We start from the raw sequence: 19,112 nt of genomic DNA, 5'->3' as shown, positions 1-19,112 counted from the left end.
TAAGATCTAGCTGTGAGGGCATTTTCTTAATTAGTGATTGACAGGGGAGGGCTCAGCTCATTTTGGGTGGTACCATCCCTGGGCACTTGTATTCTATAATAAAGCAGGCTGAGCAAGCCCTGGGAAGCAAGCCAGCAAACAGTGCCTGTTCGATGGCCTCTGCATCATCTCCTGCTGCCAGGTTCCGGTCCTGGTGGAGTTCCTGCCCTGACTTCCCTTGATGATGAACTGTGATGTGGAAGCGTCAGTCAAACAAACCCACTCCTCCTCAAGTTAGTTTGGTCATGGTGCTTTGTCACAGCAACAGAAACCCTTAGACAATTACTATTATTTAGACATAGGGAGAAGTGTCATTCTTGCTTGCAGAAGTTCTGGAATGATGCTCTCTGGGCATTGTGGTATGCCAGGTTGCAAAATATTATCCCAGCTAGGCTGCTGAGGATTACACACACACACACACACACACACACACACACACACACACACACAGTCACACACACACACACGGTGTTACGGGGGGGGGGGGGGAGTGTGTGTCCAGAAGGCAGAAAGGGAAAATTCTCAACTAATACAGTGATGGACACTTGTTCCAACCTGAAAAATGGATAATCCATAGGCATTCTATGTATTTTCTCTGAGGCTTGAGGAATAAACAATGATCTCAATAGTAGACTCTTATATTGGCTTTGTTTTTCTTTTCCCTTTTTGAGTCACCAATTCTGTCCTCTGGAAGTACTTCCAAAATAACCTGCCTGTACTCCTATCTTGTCCAAGATGAAGCAAAGCCAAAAATGTGTATTCAATAAACATTTAACACATGCCTATGGTAGGCATCAAGATAAAAGACCAAGAAGACAAAATTTTTGGAGTGAATAGTATAAAAAGTTACTCCTCCCAAACTCCTATAATCAATATACATAACAATATCTCTAACAATATATTCTATTATATACAACAATGTTAAATATAACTATATGTAATAACAATGTAGAATATATTGTTAGAGATAATATAGTGTTGAATACATAGGGAGAATATATTGTTATAGCTATTATGTTACAGGAAAGAAACCATTGATGTCGGATGTTAAAGGAGGCTGATGCAGGCTGGGGAGATGCTTCAAGTAAAACCTCATACTACTAAACCCGATGATCGGACTTGGATCCTTGGAGCCTTGAATGAAAGGGGAGAGAACCAGCTTCCCAAGCTGTTCTCTGGCTAGCACAGGTACACACACCACACACACACACACACACACACACACTCTCTATATATATTTGTAAAATTATTTTTAAGAAAAGATAATAGGGTGAGGAAAGTCACCTAACTCATACTTGGAGGAAGGGGTTCCTGGAAAATGTATTGCCTGAGTTAAAGAGTGAAGTGTAGCTCACATAGCTATAGAGACTATGTGCAGTTACAATCTGCCTGGTTGTAGCAGGCATACTAGGACATGATTTTAGGAGCTAGGTAGATAGACATTTAATATTTGTATTTATGAATGGTAATGTATCCTAGAATAAAAAGGAACACAAAAAACTTGATTTCACAGACTACGATTTAGGGAAAAGCTAAAAAATTCAAAGATGTGGAAACTGGCTTTAAACAACGTTATTGGATGAATAATAACACCCGGCCGAACACTGGCAAACATTGTGTAGTTAGGATGCAAGCTACAGAATTTAGGAGAGAATATACTGTTACAGCAGGTTCTATTAAACTTCCAGTCTTCCAGAAGTGCAACATTTTGTAACAGACCTATAAGCAGGGGTGATAAATGATACAATGAATTTAGAAAGTACAGGTGGAAATGAGGAGAAAGATAGGCTTTTGCTCTAAGAGCACTGGGAAGCCTCTTGCTTTATCCCGAGGAACAGTAACAACCTAATTAGAGATGGCTTCACCTATCAGCGTGTTTTAGTACGCGATACTCAGATAGTTGACCAATTGTCCCCCTCCCCGCCACCCCTCCCCCATATGACTCAGAGGCTGGAAAAATGCTAACACATAGAGAGCACAAGGCTTTCCACATGCCGGGCTTGTTGTTTGGTTTATTGCCTCATTTATTCTCATCAGCCCTTATTTTACAGTCGGGAGAACTGAAATAAAAGGAGGCTAAGGAACCTGTCCAAGATAAAGGCGCTAACTAAAGTAGCAAGGATTAAACCCAGGCGTCTTGGCACTGGAGTGCTCGCTCATTCCGAACACTAAACCAGAATCCACGCGTGGGTCGGGCACACGACGTTAACGCAGGTCACGCTTGAGCGTTGAAGCGTGAAACCACCGTTCTCACTAGCGGCACGAGACCCGGTTTCGAGACCAGTTTCTCCAGCCCCAAGATGGGGACAGTACTGAGGCTCGGAGTTTGGTGCAGAGTGAGATAACGAATGTGAAAGTGAACTTCAAACTACGTCGGTAACTCCACCTACTAGCGATTAGGAAACAGAACCCGCAAACCGAAATTTACCAGTACCCAGAGCCCGAGTGAGGCTCCGCCCCCAGCAGGCGGAAGGTGGGGCAGGCGGGCCTTTGCGCATGCGGAGGCCTCTGGCCGCGCCCTCCTCTGACCCCAGCGAGAGTAGCTGCTGTTTCTGAGAGGACGATTCGTAAGCCGGGTTCGGCGCGGTTACCCATTCTTCTCCCTTCCGCCCGGTCCTTCGGTGCTCAAGCGACGCCCGGAGCCCGGTCGGTTCCGCGTAGCTCGTCTGGCTTTCCACAGAGGATCCGGCTGCTGGCCCCATAGGTGGCTGTCGAAAGTGCCGGCCGCGCGCCGGCGCCGGCAGCAGCCGGGTGGGAAGGCTCAAGATGGCGTGCCTGTTGGAGACCCCAATCCGCATGAGTGTCCTCTCGGTGAGTGACCCACCCGCTCGGCGCCCAGCAGCCCGGGCTCCGCCAACTCTGTGAGCCCGGCGCGGTGAGCTTCCCGAGCACCACCCCCTGCGGTGGCCGTAGGTGGGACACACGCGGCCCGGGCCGAGCCGGAGGCGTCTCACACTCGCGAGCTCCCACCGGTGCGGACTCCCGGGGCGGCGTCGGGCCGGCGGGGAGGTCGGGCTCTAGGCAGCCGGCCCATGGGCGCGGCTTGGGCTTGGCCGAGCGTTTCCCCTGCCTCCCTCTCTGCGCGGTTGCCTCTCCAGACCGAGCTCGCTGCCTGCTGAGGTTCAGGGCAGGCCTGGGACCGAGCGACCACTCCACTCTCCCGGGCTGTGGGTAGAAGAGGTGTGAGCTCTTCCGCTGCCACAGCACAGAGCTGCCAGGCTAGGGCTGTGTGTCTTCTGTCACGTCCCTACACCCAGGCACCTGCCAGAGCCGCTTGTTTCTCGGCAATGGATATATATAATATATATATATATATATATATATATATATATAATTCAAGCTGCTACTCTTGCTATATTGTGTGTGGTTATTTAAACCGCTTTGCTCTGTTCTGCTCCTGAGGTCGCGGCTCGGACACTAGAGAAACTATGTTGCTATTGCCCGGTGTTCATTTTTTTCCTTAGGGAGAACAAAACATTTTAGAAGGAGGAACCAAAAGGGGTAATTAAAAAAAAAAAACAAGATTAAATTTCCCCATTCCCCCATTCAAGAAGGGAACGTCTTGATACGCCAAGAAGTCATACCATTTCTTTTCTTCTTACGTTAAAAAGAAACAACAACAGCAACAAACCAACAAGAAGACGTTCACCTTCCACGATATTGTCCTTAAAAGAAAAGAACAGGAGCATCGATGAAATGAACAAGAATGAAAGTTGCAGGGGGATAACTTTGGAGGGTTTCACGACAGGTTTTAGCTGTTGCACGCCAAGTAGAGTTTACCAATGAATGATTCATTTGTTGTTGTTGGAAATAAAGAAGTATGCAGGCAAAGAGCGATTGATCATCCTTGAGACTTGTTGAAACTTACTGAGATGGTAGTTGGATTCTAAATGACTTGCTATGATTCCTACAGTCTTGCAACTCCAACCGGTTCCTTTTCTCGGCTCTGACCTCTTACACAAACACACTCACGTGTTCAAAGGCACCTAGTACATCACTCCAGGGTTAGAGCCATTCAATAGGCTGCTACCTACAGTTACAATACAGTGCAAAATGTAATTTTGGGAGGTGATCAACAGATCTATCCCTGGATCCATTTTACTCAACTGCTTACTTAAACTGCAACTAGAGAAATGCTGTTCACCCAGCTATTGAGCACATTAGCCTGTTAGTCCACTTACGATGTCCATGAATGTTTTGTGGGAGAACAGACCAGTGATCTCCCTAATTGAGTTAAAAGACAAGAAAGATGTATCCTAATGGTTCAGTTCTCTTTTGATTATGTCATCCTGATTTCAGATACCCTTTAGTTCATCTGAAAAACTTTTGGTTGCCCTCCCCCCCCCAACACACACACACACACACACACACACACACACTGAACCCAACCCTTTGAGCACCCTTGGTAAGGTGCTGTTCCAGAATACAGTCCTAGCTCCACCTGTTTTCTTTCTGTACATTATCAACTTGAATAGTGTAGATAATCAAAAACCTCATTTGTCTCACTTTCTTTGTAAATGATTATGTTCTGTTTATTTCACTCAAAAAAACTTCTTGAAGAATATTTTCCATTTTTGAGTTAGAATTTGCTTTAGCTCTAGTCTCATTTGGGAGCATAAACTAACTCAAAGGTCTAGTTTTCCAATTCGTTGGTCTTAGGGCAGAGCTTTGGAGAAACACTTTAAAATGTCTTGAGCTTAATGATCTTACAGGTTAAAGGAAAGACTTTGCCTTTCAAACAGCTAACTCAAGCACCATTTTAATATTAATTATTAATTAGAAGTTATTGTGATTAAGGAAGTGGCTCAGTGGGTAAATTCCTTGCTTCACAAGCATGAGGACTTGAGTTAGGATCCTCAGTACCTACATAAAAAGCCCCATATGTCAGTGCATGTTTGTAATGTCACTGCAATGTCAGTGCATGTCTGCAATGTCAGTGCATGTCTACAATGTCAGTACATGTCTGTAATGTCAGTACTGGGAGGCAGATCCTAGAGGCTTTCTAGCTAGTTGCTATAGTCAGAACTGGGAGCTTCAGGTTTAGTGAGAGACCCTGTCTCAAAAAGTAAGGTAGAAGCAGACAAAGATAACCGATGTTGACCTCTGACCTGTGATCCGGTGAGTGCATGCACACACGCGCGCGCGCACACACACACACACACACACACACACACTTGGGTGAATCTCTTCAATAAGCTACTTACTATATGCCTTTGATGTACAAAGCCCTGTGTTGTGTGTGTACTTTAGCAAATGCAAGGTTATCAGAAGTGCTCCAAAGGAGCTCATAGTCCTGATGACTCTGCAGTGTGATAACTGTAAGTTGCTGAATGGGAAATCAAATTGTTTTAAATTATTTCCATCTGTAGTCCATTATACCTTCTTCCTGAGAGACCACAGTTGCTTGCTTAACCTGAACTACTCAATCCTCACATCTACATTATCATCTTGACTTTCTGCCTACATCTAGTCTCCAATCTTTGTGTGAATGTCATCCAGAACATCCAACAAAGCATGTTCTTTTCTCTGAGAAGACTTAGTCATGACTTGCCAGTTTGATACTGTCTTTTACTTATCATTCTGTTAAACTTCCCTGAGTCATCTTTGTCTCTTCTTTTCCTCAAACTTCTGTTCTGGTTAGTGTTGTTCACATCTTTCTGAATGTGAACCTCATTCAGGACAGTGTTCTTTGTGTATTCACTATCACAGTGTCTTTAATTATATTTATTTATTGTGTGTCTGTATCTGTATGTATGTGGAGTGCATGTGTGCCACTGAGTGTATATGGAAATCAGAGACAACTTGAGGGAGTTGGTTCTCTCTTACATCATGTGGGCACATGGGATCAATTTCAGGTTACCATGCTCCATGGTGTTATTCTGCCAGTCTTTGTGTGTTTTTTGTTTTGTTTTGTTTTTGGAGACAGGGTTTCTCTATGGCTTTGGAGGCTGTCCTGGAACTAGCTCTTGTAGACCAGGCTGGTCTTAAACTCACAGAGATCCGAACCCTCCCGAGTGCTGGGATTAAAGGCATGTAGCATCACCACCCAGCATTTGGTTATTTTTTGAGAGGGCTGTTCTCCAATATTGCTGGTCTTGATCTTCCACGCTCAGTCGATCCTCCTGCCTCAGCCTCCTGGGTAGCTGAACTATAGATGTGCCCTGCTGCATCCTGCCTCAGTTCAAGTCCATTTCTGCATGGATTTCGTAAAAAACACTGAGGACCACTCCTCAGTTTGAATTGTTCAGCGGACTTTGACTTTGGAAGGGTTGGTGCTCATATGTACTTTTGAGCTTCCACATTGTTTATCTTCCATAGGAAGATATTTAAATCCATATAGGTAGATTTCTTAGGTTGAAGTTGATCATTAATTCTTCCAAATTCCAGTAACACTATCTACTCATGTATGTAATTGAAGCTTTGTATACATTTGTTGTTGTTGTTGTTTGCTTTTTTCTTACTTATTTTGAGACACAATCTCATCGGAAAGCTTAGACAGGCCTTGAATTCATGGTCCTTGTGTTAGGGCTAGAGAGGTGGCTCAGTCGTTCAGAGCACCTGTCCTTGTAGAGGACACAGATTTGATTCCCAGCACCACATGCCAGCACATAGCTCCAATTCCAAGGGACCTGACACTTTCTTCTGACCTGTGAACAACCAGGCATGCACAGTACACAGACATACATGCAAGCAACACACACACACACACACACCCCTTAAAACAACAACAGCATTGTTTTGCTTCAGCCTCCAAAAGTACTGTGTGGATTGTTTCATGAAATGTGTTTTGAGCTTCTGACATTTGCCTAGTGTGGCATTAAGTTAGGCAAAGCAGTGGTGAGCTGCACATAACCTGTCTGTGTCCTTTGGAGATTTAGTGCAATAATAACACGGAATCATGCAAGTTTTCCTGGAGACACTGAGCTGAGAGTTCAAGAATGAATTAGAACCAACTAGGAAAAGATGACAGAAGCATAGCAGGCAATAGATCCCTTAATAATTATTTTTGCAGTAATTTTTTAAAGAGTAATACAGAGATAAGTGCTTGGCCTTTTTTCTTAATTCCATTATTAGAGCTTTTTTTTCTCTAAATACAAGGTGAACTGTTGGAGGAAGTGGACAGATTTTGCGCTCTTTGTACTGTACCATGGCTATTCCAGTTTAACCTCACCCCTTCAGCATATTTCCCATGTTTTCCAGATGTTTAAATTGTTTTCTTTTTCTTTTTCTTTTTTTTGCAGATTTTTTTTATTTGAATTAGAAACAAGATTGTTTTACATGTCAATCCCAGTTCCCTTTTCCTTCCCGTCCTCCCCTATCACCCCACCCCCAACCCTACCTCTCACATATCCTTTCTGCTCCCCCTGGATGGTGAGGCCTTCCATAGGGTGTCATCAGAGTCTATCGTATACTTTGGGATAGGGCCTAGGCCCACCACCCGTGTGTCTTGGCTCAGGGAGTATTGCTCTATGTGGAATGGGCTCCCAAAGTCCACACCTGTGCTAGGGATAAGTACTGAACTACTACGGAGGTCCCATAAATTTCCGAGGTTTCCTCACTGAAACCCATGTTCCTGGGGTCTGGATCAGTCCCATGCTGGTATCCCAGCTATCAGTCTGGGGAGCAAGAGTTCCCCGATGTTCAGGTCAGCTGTTTCTGTGGGTTTCACCAGCCTGGTGTGGACCCCTTTGCTCTTCACTCATCCTTCTCTGCATCTGGATTCCAGTTCAGTTCAGTGATTAGTTGTGGGTGTCTGCTTCTACTTCCACCAGCTGCTGGATGAGGGCTATAGGGTGGCATATAAGTCAGTCATCAATCTCATTATCAGGAGAGGGCATTAAAGGTAGCCTCTCCTCTTTTGCTTAGATTAAATTGTTTTCTTGAGACAGGGTTTCTTGGAGTAGCCCTGGCTGTCCTGGAACTCACTTTGTAGACTAAATTGACCTTGAACTCAGAGATCCACCTGCCTTTGCCTCTTTAGTGCTGGGATTAAGGGTGTGGGCCACCACCTCCCGGCGCTAAATTGTTTTGTACTTATTTTTATTTTTGAAATAAATAAATAAATAGGTTTGAAATAAATAGGTTCACTGGAAGTTGCAGAGCAATCATATGTATATCTAACTCTGGCTACCCTGTTGATTACATTTTACATAATTACAGAACCAGGAAATCATTATAGGTATGTGGATATTTTTGTATCATTTTATAACCACTGCTGTTAAGATACAAAAGTATCCATCACCATGAGGATTTCCTTTCCTTCCTCCTACATCTTTAAAGTCACACTTCAGATCCCACCCTTAATTCTGGTGGCAACTACTTATCTCTTTTCCCTCAGTAATTTTCTAAGTTTTCTGCATTGTTCCATGAATGGAAACATACAGTATGTGACCTATTGGCACTCAGCATTATGCTTTTGAGAGTGGTCCAAATTATTGCATGTATCTATAGTTTGTTTCTTCTTGCCAAATAGTATCCTGTGAGTGGATGTCTATGCATTTGTTTATAATCAGCCATCTATTGAACATTTTTGTTTCTAGCTTTTGGCTATTATAACTACTGTGAACAGTCACTGGCAGATTCTTTATGTGAATATGATTGAAAAAAATGCCTACCAATGAAGTACTAAAAGTATTATTTTACATATGATAAATGTGTGTTTAGTTTGTCAAGAAATCAAGAAACTGATAGACTTTTCAGATTACCATTTTATATTCCTGTTAGTAATATAGGAGAGATTCAATTTCTCAGTCCTTATCAACATTGTTAGTTTTCATTTTAGAGTCTCTTATAGTTGTGTACTGATAGTGTTACTGTGCACTTAATTTGTGTTTATTTCCTTAATGAATAGCAATGTTGAAATCTTTTCATGGAATATGAGGAATTGTCTTTTTTTTTTTTTAACTCATCCTCCAATTGGACTGCTTGTTTTTTGATTATTGAATTTATATGTTTATCAGCTGGGTATTTATAAGTACTTTATAGTTTGTCTTTTCTTCCATTAGCTATAGGTGGAAAATGAACTTTGGGGCTTGTGCCCCTCTCAAAAAAAGAACTTTGGCCTCAGCCTCACGCCTTACACAAAAAGTAACCCCGAGGAAGGTCTACATTGAAGGTGGATGGCACCATCCTGTTGGCTGAGGTCCTAGACTGAATAAAATGTAAAAAGGAGGGGGGGGGTAACCCAGAGAAGATCAAAGATTTTATTGTAAAAAATCAAAAAACAAAACAAAACCAACATACAAAAACCAATGCTTTAGAATAAAACAGGAGGGCTGGAGATATGACTGAGCGGTTAAAGGCTAGGCTCACAACCAAAAATAGAACAAAACAAAAACATTTCATGGAATCTTGAATTTGGTGAAGAATTTTAGACCTGTAGAGACAGTTGATAAATTAGGTTTAACAAAATGAAAATTTGCAAAAGACCTTGTGAAGATGATTGCATCAGGTGGTGGTGGCACATGTGTTTAATACAAGCATGCAGAGGCAGGTGGATCTCTGTGAGTTTGAGACCAGCCTGGTCTACAGAGCTAATTCCAGGACAGCCAAGGTTACACAAAGAAACTGTCTCAAAAAGCAAAACAAAACAAAAATGAGTTCATTTGGTTTGGTTGGTCACTTTTGAGGGAGGCATGGTAATAAAATGTCTTTGAATTTTGCATATCTGGTATAGACAGCTCAGGTCGTTGTTGATTTTAATCTGCTCCTTTACAGTCTTTCTTAGAGACCAGTGTGCCCTTTGATTAGCAGCTTTTATCATTATATAGAGTTTTCCGAGTCTAGATAGCTCTCCATTTTTGTCTGTTCGGTTCTTGACAGTTGTATTCTGTTGGTGTTGCCTATTGCTGCTTAATCATCTGCTCCCGTGTGTGGGCAGTTTGCAGCAATTATAAAACTCTGTGAAGTTAAACCCAGCTAGCCTCTAAGCATAAATTTGCCTTCCTGGCGGGTGAGGAGAAAAAGAAAGAAAGAAAAATTGCCTTCCTTTGGTTTGAGTAATAAATACAAAAGTGAAATCTGTTCATCATGTTTTAGAAGTTTACAGAGTTAGTTTTCAAAACACCACAGGGTTTGCAGGGTTTGTCAGGAGTGGTCCTAAAGGAGATTGTTGATATGAGTTTCTTACTTTTTAGCAGCAATGTGTGACATATGAGGGCTGCTTATTTCATGTTTCAGGGCATCTTGCAGCCACTCAAATTCAGACACTTAGTGTTCAGTAAATCTAACCTGTGATGAATCAGAAACTTAGTATAGTCTTCAGTTTTATCCAGAGAGCTAGATTGATTCTTGGATTTTGGCTCCCACTATCCAGCTCTCAATTCAGGGTTGTGTGTATGTGCTCTGTCACTGAATTTCATCCTCTCTCTGCATTCTGATTTTTGATTTGATGGTTGTTTTAAAGTAAATACTGCTATCTGCCAGGTTGATTTCTGGGTAAGCAGATTATTATATGGCAAAGCATAATTTCTGATCCCTTCTGTAAACTGAAGAACAGCCTTATTTACTGAATATCAGTGGTGGGTTTTAGCTTCTCAAGGATTACCCACCCTCTTCACAGGAGATCGTGCATGTGCCTAAATAATCACATGGTTTCAAGGGTTCCTGGGTTCTCTGAAGCCAGCATATAGGTCCTGACTTAACTCCTTTAGTCCCAGTGTCAGACACCAAATGTGCTATTAAAAGTCATTTTAATTATTTTGGAATGGTAAGTAGAAGTAACAGGGTTTAAAACTCATGTATGGTTTCATGTTTGGGGCTTGAATCTGAGCAATTTTAACTTTTTTGTCCGGAGTTTGTCTTTGAACTTCCCCCAAAGTAAGCTGTGGCACTGTGAGGGCTTTGTGTTGTAGATGGTAATGGGCTTGGAATGCAAAGCTAGGCTAACTGGAGAGTCAAGCTAGAAGAAAGTAAAATAATTAAGGATCTCAGTACAGGCAAACATGGGAAACAGATCAGAAGTGGCTCATGGTATTTCATAATTGTTACAGGCCACAATGTTGGTGACAGGCTGGTAGATCCAGGGAGAAAATATAATGGAAAAGTTCTTAATGTTGTCTGTTGGTTGAGAGGGCTGAGTGTAAATAAGCACCACGGATAGCTCCATGGCAAGGCTATTACTGCCTCTGAGAATGGGAAGCAAACGAGGCCCTTATAATCAGGAGGCAGGTTTTGCACAGTAGTACTTATGAATGAGGTGTGCCATGAAAGACCATACCTAGGATCGTGAAGTCACTACACTATTGCAACCTTGAATGACTTAAACTGTTTTATGGCGCAAGGCAATATCTACTTATGTCTAAGTAGCCCCCCCGCCCTTTAATGTCAGGATCGAGAAACAGGCATTTGCTGTATCTTAGAAGATGGCTAGCTTATCATTGTTGGCATGTGAATAACTGCAGCCAACCCAGGCAGTATCTATCTTTGTGATAAAAGGACTCACAGTCCTTTTACCCTTTGGTGCTTGTTAGAGATAGTCTCAATTCTTTGAATTGCCACAGTATGCTGTTTTGCACCATAGGTCTCTTTAGCTTATTCACTGTGTCTAGGGCATCTCCTAGCACCTACACTGAAGAGTAAATACATAATTTTTTAAGGAGCATTCAAGATCAAATAGACTTATGGCTCTTTGTGACCAGTACTTAAAAGGATACAGTGTTTGGTTTTAGACGTACAAATGTGTTTTGATTCTTCTTAAAAAATTTTAATGATTTATTTTTATTTCATGTACATTGGTGTTTTGCCCTCATGTGTGTCTGTGTGAGGCTATCGGACCCCCGGAACTGGAGCTATAGACGGGTGTGAGCTTCCATGTGGGTGCTGGGAATTAAATCCGGGTCCTCTGGAAGAGCAGTCAGTGCTCTTAACCACTAAGCCATCTCTCCAGCCCCATGTTTTTGGTTCTTATGAGCACCAAAGCAGTTGTTAATAGTGTATATCAGGGTCATAAAATATACTATTAAATTAGAAACTCACTACAGAAAGAAACTAAAGGCACTCCTCATATCCCCTCTACTCTAACTGTGCACTGGCTTTTCTATTATGAAAAAGTTCTCTTGTGTATGATAAATAGAGAATATTCGACCTGGAAAAAAAGCAGTTTTTAGTTTATCCTTGTCATATTTTATTGGGAAAACTGGATATATTAACTTTCCCACTGTATTTTACTTGTGCTGCAACTGCACTGAGGGTAGGAGAGCCTGTTTTATCTCACTCTTCCCTGCATCTTGCATAATACCTGGGAAATTAATGGTAGAAATGAATTTCAAGCTGCAGTAGATTTAAATTGAATTCTTTTCAGAGTTCAGATAGCCTGGTTTTTAATTTATTTCTTGTATCTTTCTATAAACTTGACTTTATCTAGCATGCTAAACATTATGAACAATTTGAAGTTCCTATCAGTTTTTTTTTAAATTAATTGCTATTAAATTTTGCTTTCATATCTTATGGGATTAGAATTCCATGGGAGGTGTGTGTGTGGGTGAAGAGATGGCTCTGGGGTTTAAGTGCACTGGCTGCTCTTCCAGGGGACCTGGGTTCAATTCCCAGCACCTACATGTGGTTCACAGCTGTATATAACTCCAGTTCCAGGGAATCTGACACCCTCAATGCAGGCAAAACACCAATGCACGTAAAATAAAGATAAATAAATCTTTAAGAATTCCACAGGACGCCGGGCATTAGTGGCTCACGCCTTTAATCCCAGCACTTGGGAGGTAGAAGCAGGTGGATCTCTGAGGTAGAGACCAGCCTGGTCTACAGAGTGAGTTCCAGGACAGCCTCCAAAGCAATACAGAGAAACCCTGTCTCGAACCCCTCCCCCCCCAATAAAAAAGAATTCTACAGGGAAATCTTTCTAAAAATTTTTACATCCCTAAAGACCCATATGAATTAGCAGTTCAATAAGAAAATGAATCATAAACTGTAACATTTTAAAAATTATTTATTTTTTGCTAAGTATGTAGGTTGTGAGAGTCAGCTGATGTTACTTGAGGACTGGTGCCCTTGTCTGAAAAGTTTGGCTTTAACCACAAGTATGAGTAACTACAGGGCTTTAGTAGACTTATCCAAGTAGTTGTTCATTGTCTTTTCATAATGCACACAAGAAAGTAGAATTTTTTAGTAGGATACATTTACCGTTTTTTTTTTTTTTTTAAATAGGGGATTTTTTTTTTCATGTTATCTCATTTAAGTTATACTCTGAGCTTTCTGTAATCATTTTATAATAGAACAAACAGTCACAAAATTTAATTTTGGACAACTATGGACTCAAATAAACTTTTGCTCTTTTTACTCTATGGCATAAATAAAGAATATTATTTTAACAAAATAAGTGTAGAAATAAAAAGAACCTAAACAGCAGGAGAGTAAACAAAAGAATGGACAAGTGTATGGAACTGATAAATGACCAGCAAATACATGTTCAAAATATGAACAAATAAATGTTCATTGTCAGGGAGATGCAAATCAAAACATTAAGGCCCCGTTTTAAGCCATTTAGAATGGAGAATGGTTGCAACAAAACAAAACAAAACAAAAACCCCACAAATATTGGTAAGTGTGGAAGAAAGCAGAATGGCTGTCACCAAGAAAACACAAATATTAATGAAGGTAGGAAAAAGAAACCTTTACGCACTGTGAATTAGTCCAACTACTGTGGAAATGAGTATGGAGGGTCCTCAAAGAATTGGTAGAAATACTGTATGATCTGAGTATACCACTCCATGGAGGCAAAGCTGGCTTTCTGTAGAGATACCTGCATACCCATGTTGTGTCGTGGCACTGTTTACAGCTGCCAAGTTACAGATCAGACTAGGGACACATTGACAGCATGGGTAAAGACAGTGTACAAAATATGTATCTACATATACAATTTGTTTTTTTATTCAGCTATAAAGAACGAAACTGTTACTTGCAGGAAGATGGGTGCAACTGGAGATCATTCTGTCAAGTGAAATAAAGCAGACTCACAAAGAAAAAAATCATGAAAGTAAAAAGGGAATCGTTAACAATTGAGAAAGGGAAAAGGAGAAGTGGCTCTAAGAGAAGATAGTAGAGACAGGGGCTAGATCAAGTGTGCAGGAAAGTGTCACAGTGAGACTCAGTGCTCGTACAGTTATAAACCCCAGTGAAAAGTAAGCTAAAAGTAAGACAACAGAGCAAAGCAGTGATGAAATAGAATAACTTTGATATCTTACTAGCTTTAAACATTTTTCATCCTCCAGTAAACTAATAGTTTAGTTATTTAGATCTAAACTCAAGTTGAACACTTCATTTCTAAGTTGCCTTTATTCATGGCAAGTCTGGGCTTTAGCAAACTGTCATTTGAGACCTTCCCTGAAGAGTTTTATTTATTTATTTTTAAATTGATTTTTAAGAGAGAATGGCTTGAATTCATCTTTTTCATGGGTGGTTCAAGAGGTACATTTAGAGCCTGTTCTGGTTTGCCTGTTTAGAATTTCTGACCAGTTTTCTGAGATGTCTAGGACATGTTTACTTTCTCCTTTGTTGCTGCTAAAGTGTAAAACTCGGGTGATTGCACAGCCCAGCTTGTCTCCATTACTCTTTGATTTGTTTGTGTTCTGTGCTAATTTCTTTTTACCTGTAAGTCATTCTAATTTAAATGATAAATTCAAAGGCTCAATATCGTGTGTGTGTGTGTGTGTGTGTGTGTGTGTGTGTTTTAGATATGTGAAGTTGCCATCAGTATCAGCAGCTGCCTCAGTTTCATCTGCAGCCTGATTTTTAGGAAGAACCTAGTTCCCAGTTGGTTCCTGTGGTTGTTGGTAGGACTTAGCTGTGAACCATGTGGCCTCACTGTAGGGTAACTCACAGTTAGCTTCTGCAAGAAAGAAAGGAGAATACAGCAAGAGAACCTTCTGAAATGGTATCCCATCTTGCCTGCTACATCTGTTTACCAGAGTTAGTCCAGTGTTCACTCCACAAAAGAGACTGTGACAGGGAATGGCTGTTGGCAGGAGGGGCTCACTGGAAGCCATTCAGGAAACACTTTGCAGATAGTAACCTTGGTGAAAGGAAATTGTGTCCACATAGTACTTTTTGCAATGGTGCCCAACTTGTGACTTGTTCCCTCATCTTTGCCCTCTTCTCTCTGTATCTGCTTGATACACAGGATTTATTCAGTAATTAGTTTCTTAGTATTAACCCTAATTTACAAATTGGTATCTACAATTTTCTGCTAAAGGAGCTCATTTTTACAAAATTTAGAGTACTATTGCCAGGCGTTGGTGGTGCACACCTTTAATCCCAGCACTCGGGAGGCAGAGGCAGGCGGATCTCTGTAAGTTCGAGGCCAGCCTGGTCTCCAGAGCTAGTTCCAGGACAGCCTCCAAAGCCACAGAGAAGCCCTGCTTTGAAACACCCCCCCCCCAAAAAAAAATTAGAGTACTATTCAACAAGAATATGTGTGTGTGTGCTCGCGCGCACGAGTGCATGACTGAACTCTTACAGACTGGAAGCCTGTTAGAAGGCTCTTCCTTCAGAGTCCTTGACATCTTCTTTGGCATGTAACAGAACTTTCAGCAAAAGGCAGTGTGAAATACTGAATGGTACATTACACCTCAGTTACCCTTTCATCGTTTGCAGTCTGCAGTCATCTCTCTATCCTCTCTGTTCTTTTTCAAGACCAGCAGCTTGACAAGCATACTTGTCAGTTAATGTTTTGGCTTTCCAGGTCCTGTGGCTGTGATCCTGGCATTGACAGTCTTCCCACATCCATTCTGTTGCACAGAACCTATTTTCTAAGACAGCCCTTCCAGTGTGTTACATATCCTTCTGTTTTCTTATTTCTAGTAGGAAACACAAATGTCAACCATGGACATGAGTTCTTCATCTTTAATGTGTACTTCTCTGCAGTGCCTGGTGTGTTGAATGAACCAGGCACAGAACAGGAAAAAGTTGCTATTATGGAGGAAGTTTTGAATAGTCCAACATTTTGATAAAGAATTACACAGTTGGCAAGGGGGAGGAGGCACAGTCACAACTTTATCATTTAAAAACTTACTAGAAAGTTGTGGTAATCAACACTGGTACTGTCATAAGACTATGTAGATTAGTGAAAACCAAGAATAGGAATAAATCAACTTGTGGTCTTCCCTCAGGCCCTGTAAGTAGGATTTTTGATAAGGGCACCAAGACATTCAATGAATAAACAGCATCTTTCTACAAATGGTACTGAGACAACCAGATAGTCATACTCTTTAAAAAGTGTGAGGAATTCATTTAAGATACATAGTCTATGTACTATACCTTTTTCTTCTGTTGGTTTAAAACATATTGAGAGGCAACAGAAGACACACAGCTGTGGAGTAAAGGGGTGAGCTGTAAAACCAATGTCAGCCCCCAGGGTGTAGGAGAGGCTCAGAGTTTGAGAAGTCTAGAAGAGCTCACTGTTAGAAAGCCAGGAGATGGGTGGGGGATGGGAAGATGGCTCATGTGGTAAAGTGTTCACGTCAAGAGTGAGGACCTGGGTGCAGGGAACTGCACCTAAGTAAAAAGCTGGGCATGATGGCATACACTGTAATTCTAGCACTTAGGGAAGTGGAGGCAGGAGAATCCTTGAAGCTTGCTGACCTTGTCAAATTGGTGGCCTCCAGGTTCAGTTAGAGATTCTAAATTAAATGATGTAACATAACTTTTCTCTTTGTTTTACAGATTTGTTCAGTTTACCCTAGCTTAGAATTCTTTTCTTTCTTTATTTTTGTTTTATGTGTATGGATGTTTTGTCTGCACGTATGTCTATGCACCACATGCGTGCCTGGGACCCACAGAGGTCAGAAGAGGGTGTCCAGGCTCTTGGAACTGGAGTTGCAGCTGGTTAGGAGCCACCATGTGGGTGCTGGGAAGTGAACCCCAGCAAGAGCTGTGAGTGCTTTAACCACTGAGCCATCTCTCTCCAGCCTTGTGTTCAAGGTTTGCTCTTGGTACAGTGTTTCATGTCTTATTCTTGTATTTGCCTATGGCCTTGTAACTAATCTTATGATCTGACATCCCACTGGTGACCCTAAGAAGTGACCCAGTTAAGTGGGACAGACAGCTCTTTAGAATCCTAACCTCACCGGGCGTTGGTGGTGCACACCTTTAATCCCAGCACTCCGGAGAATCTCTGTGAGTTCGAGGCCATCCGGGTCTACCGAACGAGTTCCACGACAGGCTCCAAAACAATACAGAGAAGAAAAAAAAAAAAAGTCCTAACCTTACCTGTTATTTTCAGGAAGCACCTTACCTGTTATTTTCAGGAAGCAGCCCCTAGAGGGTGCTTTGATGCTTGTGGAGGGCATAGTGATTTTTATTTTCTGCAGTTTGGTTTTTTTATAGATGGAGTATGGAAATATACAGTGATTTTTGATTATTATTTTATCTGTAAAATAAAGAGTGTGTAGTTCTCCAGAGCTAATTTTGGTGATGTAGAAGTGTAAGCTGGAACTACATTGTGGCAGTTAGCTACTCTGAGGAAACTGGAGACGTTTCTTTCTCCCAGCAACACCTTATTGGTAACTGATGGCAGTGCACAGCAGACGAGAAAGAACGAGCAGGGGACAAAAGTACTGTTTTCTAGTTCTTCAGTGTGTTGTTTTAAATAATGTTACATATTTAAAATTAAATGTGAAAGAACACCTGGGAAAATAAATATTATAAGAAATTGCATAATAAAAAGAGCACATCCCACAGTACAAATAAGAGGTAAGTATCTCCCTAATGACTTTTTTTTTGGGAGAGGAGCTTACTGTGTAGCCCAGGTTGGCTTTCTTCTGCCTCAGCCTCTGAGCTGGGTTTATAGGCACTTGCTACGTGACTCCTCTTATTCTGTGTACTCCAACTGTACCAACTTTCCAGCTGTACCAGATGCCATCCAGTCCAGACTAGACAGCACTATTGGAATTATGAATTCCCCTGACTTTGAATTGTTTCCTTTCTGAGGTACTGCCACCATCCACCATTACACTTTATCTTGGTCAGCTTGTTATTAGTGACACTCCCTGTGTCTGAGGGCTTCCCTGTACCTCTGGCCAGGAGCTGTTCTCTTCCAGTGTATACTAGAAGCATGGGCTCCCAGTGTGCTCACCCACATGCAGCATCCAGCAGTCAATGGAGGGCATATTCATCCAGCTTTCCTGCTGACAGAGCTTGTGGGACTCAGCACAAAGGGCTCAGTGTCTAGTTATGTTTCTAGTGGAGCCGAGTGTCCTCTGTCTCCTGTAACCTACAGGTTTTTCTCAGAGTGATTTCAAAGACTAATTGTAAAACATAGTATCCCCTTCAGTTCTAACTTTTCAGTGAACTAAGTTATGTGCCTGGTTGATTTCTCAAACACCTCTACCAGTCAGTTTCAGTACCGAATTTAAAAGTGTTTCATGTCATGGACTTTTTATTCACTCCCTCCCTTCCCCCCCTTTAAATTGGTGTTCTTAAGAAAAAAAATGGTCACTGACCAATTGAGTTGAACACTGTAGTTTCTAGTTATTTTGATAACTAAGAGAGAAATAAATTCCCTGCTAACATTAGCATATCAGGGAGCAAATAACATGTGTTTTGGAAGAGGCCGTGTTCTCTTCCTTAAGATAGATGTTTAGTGATTTGGTGTTGTGGGTAATGCTATGAATTTGTGATTTGCATGGCTTCAGATGTCATCATTTTTCCCCTACTTTCTAGGAAGTAACAGCTAGCAGTCGCCACTATGTTGACAGGCTATTTGACCCTGATCCCCAGAAAGTTCTCCAAGGTGTCATGTAAGTAGTATACATTTAAGACTCTATCAAAAAGTCTTGTTTGTCTTCATGTTTTAATCTGCCAGATAATATATGAAAATGCAGGTATAACTTCTTGTCTTCCATTTGGCTTCATTTATGAGATGATCGCTTGACAATATTTTATTATAAAGGTTTATCTGTTGATAGTTATTAACTCATATGATTGGCTTCATTTTTTGTAGAACCCTTGTTTTCTATTTTAAAATGTTTACTTTGGAAGAATGCTTTTGTTTTTAATATCTACAAAAGCAAGATAAAAATGGATAGTTAATAATTGGAAAGCTGTGGGAGAATAGGTTAGTA

The 19,112-nt window shown here is 41.4% G+C and overlaps 1 protein-coding gene across 3 annotated transcripts in view; it reads left to right on the top strand.

The window, feature by feature from the left end:
- The first annotated feature begins 2,556 nt into the window (after positions 1 to 2,556).
- The window catches only part of Armc8 (armadillo repeat containing 8), an 82,248-nt gene continuing 65,692 nt past the window's right edge, over positions 2,557 to 19,112 (top strand). For 2 of the 3 annotated variants that reach the window (XR_004769729.1, XM_027414271.2), the window contains exons 1-2: positions 2,557 to 2,850; positions 18,712 to 18,788. Coding sequence is in view for 1 of the 3 variants with exons in the window: in XM_027414271.2 (XP_027270072.1) it covers positions 2,806 to 2,850; positions 18,712 to 18,788 (122 nt within the window). In the remaining 2 variants the exon portion in view is untranslated. The remainder of the gene's footprint in view (positions 2,851 to 18,711; positions 18,789 to 19,112) is intronic. The other variant, XM_027414272.2, reaches the window with a different exon arrangement.

This window comes from Cricetulus griseus, chromosome 4 (genome assembly GCF_003668045.3).
Source record: "Cricetulus griseus strain 17A/GY chromosome 4, alternate assembly CriGri-PICRH-1.0, whole genome shotgun sequence".
In the NCBI taxonomy this organism is placed as follows: Eukaryota; Metazoa; Chordata; class Mammalia; order Rodentia; family Cricetidae; genus Cricetulus; species Cricetulus griseus.
Note: the sequence above shows the minus strand (reverse complement) of the source record. Positions and strands in the feature narration are given on the sequence as shown.